The sequence below is a fragment of the Vigna radiata genome, chromosome 4, assembly GCF_000741045.1.
Source record: "Vigna radiata var. radiata cultivar VC1973A chromosome 4, Vradiata_ver6, whole genome shotgun sequence".
Lineage (NCBI taxonomy): Eukaryota > Viridiplantae > Streptophyta > Magnoliopsida > Fabales > Fabaceae > Vigna > Vigna radiata.
This window is the reverse complement of record NC_028354.1, coordinates 2,288,062-2,298,013: the sequence shown is the minus strand read 5'-3', so window position 1 is coordinate 2,298,013 and position 9,952 is coordinate 2,288,062. Positions and strand designations below refer to the sequence as shown.

Below are 9,952 nucleotides of genomic sequence, written 5' to 3'. Positions count from 1 at the left end.
CTTATCCTTAATAGTGTTATAATTCACTTGGAACTGGCCAAATTCAGGAGGAAGAGAGTTCATGATGAACTGTACTAGAAAGGACTCATTCACCTCCATTCCCATTGACTTCAATCTAGCTGCTATATTGGCCATTCCTGTTACATGTTCATGTATGGGCTGTGACCAGTCAAACTTTTTGGTAGTCAGCTCACTCATGAGAGTTCCCACAATAGACTTGTCAGTTATGTCTGATTGTGAGTACTCCTTGATCATTTTCATAAATTCCTTTGCGTTTTCNGTTNTGGGCATGGAAGGCTTTACGTTCTCTGCCATAGACATGCGCATCAAGTTTAATGACAACCTGTTAGACCTATGCCAAGCCTCATAAAGAGACTTCTCATCATTTGTACTGGTCTCTGTAATGGCTGCGGGCATTTCATCCATCATAATAGCCATATCCAAGTCTATAACACCCAGTTGGAACTGGATTTGTTCTGACCAATCGGCATAATTTAGCCCATTAAACTTGATGACATTGTTGCTCAAACCTGCTAAATTCATGTAAGCTGGAAATAATACACAAGCTCATACATTAATGCTTTGATTAAAAATTATGGATTCAAACAAATTACTACATCAATCATACATTCAAGTTCACCTTTGGGTGACACTTAAACTGATAGGTAGTCAATAAAGTCATTCATTAAAGTTCACCTTTGGGTGATTCTTAAACTGACAAATTGCATATATACTTTAATAACAATCAATCATACTTAAGTCTATATGTATGCTATCTTTGGATATACAAACATATACTAAGTACATGAAATGTCTCACTTTAATGTCATCAATTATAAACCATGGTTCAGCTTTGGGTAATCTATAACATCCTTACATCAATGACTAATTACCATACAAGTCAGTGGATGCACTTTTCAAATTAAAAGTATACGAAACCTTCCAACTTTTAATTCACATAAGCATTCCAATTATCTGGCTTAACATTCAATTTCAATTCACAAAATAATTTCCATTTAATGCACAATAATGTTAAAAAAATTAACACGTTACAGTAAAATTGCTTTACTGTGATAACAATACCGCAACACTAAAGTTGCTTCCAAAATAGAATTCTGTGCCACAACAATAAAGTTGCGTTACGCCAAAATTAAAAAGCCCGCAGCTGATAAAAACACATTACAGTCAAGCAATAATTCCAAAAAAAAAAAAATTCAGTTTCGATAGTGAATGAAATTCACGTGAATCATTCAGAATTCACTTTACGCAAGGGAATTGACTTTTCTATATCATGCAGAATTTTAATTTTGGCATAACATTGCAGTTGTGACAAATAATCAAATTGTGCTTCCTGAATCAAATTCACGTAATTAAAGTTGCTTTAATGGGAAAATAAAATCCCGTGACACTGAAGTTGCTTTAATGCAACGAAACAAAATAAACTTGGGGTTTCCATATGAAAATTCGCGTTACACTGATGCGACAATCAAAATTAAAACCCTACGACTGGATCAAATTCACATTTCAGTGAATTTAATTTTCTTTCATGCCAACAGATTTAAATCCCTAAATTTTATAATTCAAAAAGTCAGGGTTTCAAAGAAGTTGGAAAAATTACCATTCATGGAGTATCATAAAATTCAGAACCTGACTTTGATACCACTTGTAAGTAATTTTTTAATTTTTCAATTGAATGAAAATTAACTCAACATGATCTTGAATTTTCATGATACTCACAATTCCCACATACACAGTAAAGGAGAACTAACCTAGATCCATTGTGAACTTCTCTTCCTATCAAAAGTTCTCTCTCCTCTTACTCCTCTTTAATGCCTTCTTGATGATATAGAAGTTGCAGAAAGTTTTTATCTGTCAGCCACATTTTCTTTTCTTTCCTAAGAACGTTACTGTTTCTCTTTGTTCTTTTCAGAAACTTGTCTTGTGTATAGAAGTCAAACTTTTTTCTCTTTTAATGATATTTTAATTAACTTTAGTAAAATACCAAAATGCCCTTTTGGAGTGAGAAGAGAAGGATTAATTTTAATAACTCTAAAATAATCCCAATAACTTTAATACCTTAATCTTTACATCAAAGTTATACTTTACATTACATGTTAATTATTAATATAATTTAACACAAAAATGCAGGACATTCTCGTTGCGGCAAGGTCAATGCTTCTGCTCGAGACATATAACGTTCTCGCCCCCAAAACTAGGTGGTCCGCAAGAAGAAAAAACGTAAGAAACTTGGAGCTTCTGGTGGTTGGCATTAACTAAAACAGAGAAGAAATGGAAAAGTGTTTTCCCTTGCGCGAATAGTAGAACAGAGAAAAAATTGGGAAATAATTTCTCCTTCACGATTCACTGGATTTCCCTGGTTCGAAGTTGAACCCAAAAGGAAAAAGATTTTTCTAATTAGGCTTTCAACCTTCGAGATTTGTTTTTTCTTTCTGAATTGGAAATTAATTAAAAGCACAGAAACCGAGCTCTGACCATCCTTTATGAAACAATGTCTCCTGCATACTTAAAAAAATGTATATATAAAAATCAATATTCAATGTACTGTGTGCACGAGAAACAAAAAGTTAATACGTTTATATATATATATATATATATATATATATATATATATATATATATATATATATATATATCCAAGAGTATGCACGAGGAACGAAAACTTAAGAAAAGAAATGTTAATAATTATAAATGTATATAAAAATGGAATCAGTATACTGTGTGCAGGGAAAAACAAAAACCAATAAATCAATTTTTATTATTGTCATGGTTAGAGAGCATATACAAATTCAAGAATCAACCGAGTTGGGTGCTGACGGTGTACGACGGATGACAGACGAAGAGTAACAAATATGGAGACAACGTGAGAGTGGATGAGAATTGGAGAAGAAATAAAGTGAAATTTAGAAGATTTAGAAGTGGGGTCACACGAGTTAAAAGTAAGAAAAAAACAGAGAGAGAGGCTAATTTTGTAATTGAAAAAAAATTGGAGAGAGTTGGGGAGGTGGAGGGAGAAGGTGTGGGGGGTGGAGGGAACAATCCTCTTGGATTTAAACATGGCTGGACATGGACTGCAGCTTTAGTGATGCGGTGCGTTTTGAGCACCTACAGCTTTTGGGGTCAATGCTCGAGACACTCGTTTGGGAGAAAAGAATTCCCTCGAGCACTTTCAATTGAAGAAAACCCAAAGTTAAGGCAGAGCGAGAGCTGAAGAGAGAAGTGCTTAAATCACTTACCCAGAGAACTGCATCTCATCCTGACCGGAGAAGAAGAGGAGCTGACCGGTGCTGCCACGTGGAGAAGGCTGGTCTGCAGAGGAAATGAGCTCAAGTTGATCGGAGGGCTGAGAGTTTTCAAGTGCGAGGAAGCAAGGGGAGAACCGTCCGATGAAGAGAAGATCAAAGCGTATTGGAGAAGTTTTCTTTTTCCTTTTTCCCTTTTTAATTTTCCTTCTTTCTTCTTTGACCCTATACAAAGGGGTTGTAGCCATGTAAAATAGTTTTAGACACACTCGAACAGACACTTTTTTAAGCTACAGTTCTTCGTTCTCTAGTTCAGGGTTTTATTCGCATTTCTTAGAGTAGGGATTGTGTTCGTGATTCTAGATTTCGCTGATGAGATTCATGGAACCGTGACAATCTGTGAGCTCCTCATTCGGTGATCTATCGTATAGTGTTTGTAATTTTCCTTTTTCATATCAATAAAATTCAATTTCGTGTTTTCCTTTTATTCTTGTTTGTTGTGTTGAGATTATTCTGTTGATGTTTGTAATGTTATTGTTTAAAAAATACTTTGGATTCTGTATCTCTGCATTCTATAACTCCTTTTGGAATTAAATGACTCTGTAATGAGTATTATTCATCGAGATGTCTTCTCCCGTCAGAGAAGAGTCCACTACATAAAAATTCATCAGTTTGTATTTTTTTTAGTGTATATAAGATTTAGAGTTGCATTGATTGAGAATGGGTGGAAATTTCCATATTGAGTTCTGAAATATGAACTATAAGACCCTGGATTGAGCTTACTTTAGTCAGAATGTCTTTCTGAGTATAATGGAAGCTTTATCCTCAATCATTTGCACGTTTAAATTCTGTTCTATATCTCTTTTCATTTGTTTGTGAATTTTATATTGATGAATAGACAAATGAACATTGGTTAGTTTAATGAATTAGAGTTAGATAGCTTTTCATACAGGTTATTGTTCATTTAGAATAGTTTAGTTTTGATATTTTTTCTTTAGATTAATTTCATTCTTTCTTTTAAACATTTTACAGGTTTTAAATTCTCTTTTCCTTTATAAATTTTATTCTTTCATTTTTATTTCCCCACCTTGCATTAGTTAATAGTTAGTAAACAGAATAAAAGCAAGAATTAACCAAATACTTTGAACTTAATTGTACCAAGTCCGAGGATTGATACTTAGGTTGTCCCTGTCCCTATACTTCATTCGTGGAGAAATCTAGTTTTTTCTGATTTTAGGCGATAAAAATTAGTTTAACAAATGGTGCCGTTGTCGGGGACTCGGTGAGTTAAGTCTTAGAGTGTTAGGTTAGTCTTATTTAGTTTTTTTTTCTTTTCTTTGTTAGATTTTTGTTTGAGTTTTTTGTTAGAGGTCTTAGTGGTCAGGTTGTGTTTCTTCCTGTAAACCTTGGGTAAGCATGAATTATTCTCCAGCATTTGATAATTGTTCATTTCTTTATAATCCTTGGGTAAGCATGAATTATTCTCCAGCATTTGATAATTGTTCATTTCCTTATAATGCTCAACCACCACAATTTAACCCGTTCTGCCGGCCCTTTAGTGAGTGTCCTTTGCAGCAAACACCTCCTTGTTTTCAAGCATATGGTGAGCAGTAATCCTGGCCTATGCAGCAGCAGCTGCCACACTTATATTGGGACCAGAGCAGGAGAATTTCCAGTCAGAACAGGCATGGCAGCCAACATTCTGTGATCAATGGCAGCAAGGGATTCCAGCATCCGAAATTCAAGGACTGACCACTCAAGTGGCTCAGTTAGTAGCTGTTGTCAACAAGCTGTTAGGGAAAGCTGAAGAGGAGAAAGGGGCAACAAACAATGAAGCACCACTGATGGTAGTTGCTGCCCTAGAGTTTCAAGAGATTAAGTGTCCAACCACCTTTGTAACTGTATACTCTAATCCTTCTTTCACTGATTCATATCCTGCTTTAAATTCTTCCAATTCTTTGAAGAGTGATGATTATATGGATGCATCTGTTGATATTTCTGAACGTGTATGTGAACCTTATGACCATATTTACACTGATGCTGATTTTGAAAAGCTAATTGTTGGTTTTAGGGAATTGGCTATCATTCATGATTGTAATAGTTTTGTTGTTGTCCCTATAATTGAGTTTACCACTGCTAGCGTTCAATTGAGTGAAAATGTGTATTATGATGGTGATAAGAGTACTGAACCTCATTCTGAAATTAGTTGTACAGCTGTTTTGAATTCTGATTTTAAAGCTGAACCTATTGTGCTGGAAGTACAAAGTGATTTCAGAAAGTCCAAAGAGTATTTGAAAAAAATGAGGGAAGCTGCCAACCATGTTTTGGTGCTTCAGTACTATGAAATGGATTTTGATGCTGATGTATGTGAGCCTGAAATTGATTTCAATGTGTTTGATCATATGCATGATGTGCCTTTAGAAGTTGTTGATTTTACTCCTTGCTTTGGTCATTCTAATATCACAAATTCAGCAATTTCCATTGATAGAGAGAGTTCATATGCCTGCATATAGTGCTTTTGATGATTGCACAGATTTAAATGCACTTATTGATGATGAAACAAATAGAGATGCAGTTTTAGATNATGTGAAAGTTGATATGGCTGATTTTGAAAAGACCTGAAATGAATGTCAGAAAAAGAAAACCAAAGAGAAAAGAAAAAATCTTGTAGGCTGGCCAAAGTTGGAGAGACAGTTGCACTGAGTTCTAGTTTTTTCTCTTGTTCTTCACACTTATCTGTTTCATTCCAGTTCTCATTATTCACTGTTTTTCCATTTTATCCCATGAACATTACAAGCAATCAAAGTTGCGAATGGTAGTTGGCATGACATGAATGAGTCAAGCAATGTCATTATTCTATGAATATTATTATTTCTATAATTATTCTTTCGACATTGGAGAGTTTGTTTAAAAAAAAAAAAGGCTTTTCGTTGTTTTTCATACATTAAAATTCAATTGGAGTTAAGTAAACAACTTAGAAAACACATGCGAGTCTTTTCGTACCTTTGGTAAGACACTCGTCCTTTGGAGTAATGTAAAAAAGAAAAATAAAAATTGTGCTCATCATTTATTTTACAAAAGGGTATTTTACACTAAAATGTATATTAAAAAAAATTGAGTCGTGAGGTGAAGGGTGCTACTCTCATCCTCTAATATAAAATATAAATAATCACTCTATTCCACAGAACATAGTACAAACAAATTACAGTGCTAAAATTGGTCGATTATACTTTGACCTAAAAAAATGTTTTACTAGCATTAGACACCATTTTATGCTTCTTAGAAACCCATGGCATGGACAGTTGTTGTAGGGAATTCCGAGAGTCAATTCTAAATAAATACCTCCGAAATCTTCCTCCATGTGTTTAGTTTAATTTTAAATTCAATCTAATTGAAATCATCAAATTAGATGGAATTAGGTTGAATTTGTCTTTTGTTTAGCAATTTAATCTAATTAAATAAGTAATTTGAATTAGAATAAGTTAGATCAGATTAATTATCATGCTAAAGAATTTTAGAAAGATAATATCATATTTCTAATTTTAAAAAATATCTTAAATTCAATATTTATTTATATAACAGCAATACAATTGATAACATAAAATAAACACTTGTTTTTAAAATATATAGTCCAAAAAAAAGTAATATGTATAGAAAAAGAATGCATGATTAGAGGCCCTTAGAATATAATATATATGAGAAAGTGGCACAAGAATTGTACCCGTGACTCCATATGCTGCCAATTCTGGGTCACGGGTGTATAACTTGTGGTTAGTTTTAGAGCTGGTGGCTTTATAAGTGGAAGTGCATTGTAGGAATGACAGAAGCAGTGAAACATTGAAGTGATTGAGTTAGAAAGAGATGGAAGAAAGAAAGAGGGTGGCAATAGAAATAATGGTGGTGGTGGTGGCGGTGGTGATGGGTTGTTGCATGTGGAAAGGGTGCAATGGTCTGAGTCTGTGTGACATGAATGAAGAGGGATTAGAAGCATGCAAGCCCTCAGTTACTGAGCCAAACCCAGTTGATCCATCACCTGAGTGCTGCAAAGCTCTGGCTGCTGCTGACTTGAAATGCCTTTGCTCTTACAAGAACTCTTCAACGTTACCTTTTCTGGGAATTGACCCAAATCTTGCCGCTTCACTTCCTGCAAAGTGCAATCTCACTCCTCCAGATAATTGCTGACCTCTTTTTCTTTTTTCTCTCTTATAATTATCTTTTCTCCAGATCATCTTTTTTTTTTTTAATTTCTTTTTTGTTTTGCAATATAAGATGTGTTCTTCTTTTTGGTTGTGTACATTATGAGTTTGTGAATTTAAAAGTTTGAGGTTGGATTGAAATAAGAGATATGATTTCACACATAATATTTCTCATTTCACTACAAAAAAAAACGCGGATTTATCGATATAACTATGGATAAGTATTGATCGCCAACAAACTTACCAATGAACAACAAAAATTCAAAAACTCCATTAACGTTGGATTTATCGTTAAATTTGCTTCCACGTCACAAACGACGTCCTTTTAAGCATTTGTCTTGCTTAGACGTAGAGTGAAACGTGTCTATCACGTGTTGAATATTATTTTTTTGAATCAAAATTATTTCTTTTTAATTATAAAATGTAAGACCGTTTTAACGTTTGAATCTTTGGAATGTTTTAATTAAAACAAAACATTTTAAGTAAATTGAATTAATGCTGAAATGAAAAGCTTGTTCTCAAATTGAAAGGGGATTTCTTTGTGAAATCAAAATATTGGTTTTTTTTTTTTTTTGTCACAAATAGAGGTGGAAGGGCTTTTTGGGGATTTCTTTGTGAAATCAACATACCCTAACCACATTGGTACCTCTATTCGTGACAGAGAACCCCTCCACCTCTCTTTGTGATGCAAAGAAACCTTCAACCTTTGTTCAAAAGAGAGTGACCCATTGGACTCGCTAGTGTTATTTTACTTAAATTTGACCCAATCTTGTATTTAATAACTTGAAAATAATTTTATTTAACATAAATGAGGAAAAAATATTGAAAATATAAAATAAAGAAAATCTTGAAGAACTTAAAAAAAATAATCTAAATCAATACGAACTACAAAAGATAATAAATATTAATACTTTTTAATTTTTAATAATTATTTAATCTTTATATATTTTATTTAAATTGATGATAATTGAAATATTTTACAAAAAAAATCACAAAATTTAAATCACGTTATAGAAATAATAAATTTGAAAAAAAAATAAAATAAGATCAACTCAACAATGTTAGAAGAAAGGTTATATTTTTAATATTATATTTTATAATATTATATCTTTCCCATTTATTTTATTTCCTTTAGTTAATATTATAAAGCAGTTAATATTCTGAAAAGTGGTCCATTTACTTTTAAGATAAAAACCGTTTTAAGAACGTGCCCATCATTCCTCCACCANAATCTCTTATAACCTTAATACTCTGTGATGGTTTTTGGAGTAATACAGATTCTTCAGAAAATTTCATATCAGGTCACTGAGCCTACTCTTTCCTTCATATACATCACCATCGTGTTCTAAGAGCAAGGATTCAGAAACCAGAAATTAGGAAAGCGTANAACAATGGCTGGAGGTTGGTCTTTCTGCTTCCGCTTNTATTCTTNTAAATCTGAATATNATTAAATGTCTTGTTTGATGTATTTNGATTTATTNAATCTTCAGTATGAATTTGTATGAACATGTTTTTACATTTGGTATCAGAGCATGTTTATCCTCTGCCTTGTTTGTTTCACTCCTTTGCGTATTGCGTTTTCAATTTTATTGATTCTTTTGAAACTGGAGAAAGAAGAAATATTTTGTGAAATTTTTCTGTGAAATTTTTTGATGCTGAAACCCTCACGTATTACTGTGTTCGCGTTTGGTATACGCATTTACGCATTTTGGAACCATGTGAGAGGTTGAAGATGAGTGAAACCTTGCGTTTCAATTTGGGCATATTTCTGAAAAATTATATTCAGTTTTATTTTTCTTCTTTAACTGCTGCATACGCACATGGAGATTAAAAGGTACGCTGCTGCTTTTGTTTTTTTTTTTTTTTGTAGGATTCTGGTTTTATCCAGAATTGTTGTTTCTGCGCATGGCTTTACATACATTTTAATATATATTATTGCGTTTTATTGGATGTCTTTTACGGTTGCACGTTTGATAGGCATTTAATTATGCGCGTTGAACATTTAGATTGAAAGCAAATTTCGCTGCTTTTTCATGTTACTGTTACATGCTTGATATATATTTGTATATATGTTAGGCATTTTTATAGGCACTGTTATACACTTTATTAGCATTAAAGTGCTTTTGAATATAAATATAATATATGTTAGTGCTTTTGGATATAACATATATATGCCACGCAGTGTTTTTCATTTTTCTGGTATAACATGTTTATATTTAATATGTTTTGGTGTGTTGGAGTCATTCTATAGAATGACGTGTTCAACCTTTCAGAGTGCTTTTCTTTTCACGTTGTTGATATATGCGNATAATATATATTATGCTGTTATGATTTGCACGGTTTATATGCCATTAATATTAAAGTGCGCGTTGGAATATTTACTAATATTTAATATTAGTATAATAAATTTTGAATATTATATATTTATAATATAATTCTTATATTTAGATTAAATATAAGACCTAAAGATAATTTAATGTTTAGTGATAAATATAT

General features: G+C 32.7%; 1 protein-coding gene across 1 annotated transcript; it reads left to right on the top strand.

The window, feature by feature from the left end:
• Positions 1 to 7,068: 7,068 nt before the first annotated feature.
• Positions 7,069 to 7,600, top strand: LOC106758903 (putative lipid-transfer protein DIR1). Its single transcript, XM_014641908.2, has one exon. It carries the CDS (start codon positions 7,122 to 7,124, stop codon positions 7,440 to 7,442), a length of 321 nt encoding a protein of 106 aa, XP_014497394.1. The 5' UTR covers positions 7,069 to 7,121; the 3' UTR covers positions 7,443 to 7,600.
• Positions 7,601 to 9,952: the final 2,352 nt, after the last annotated feature.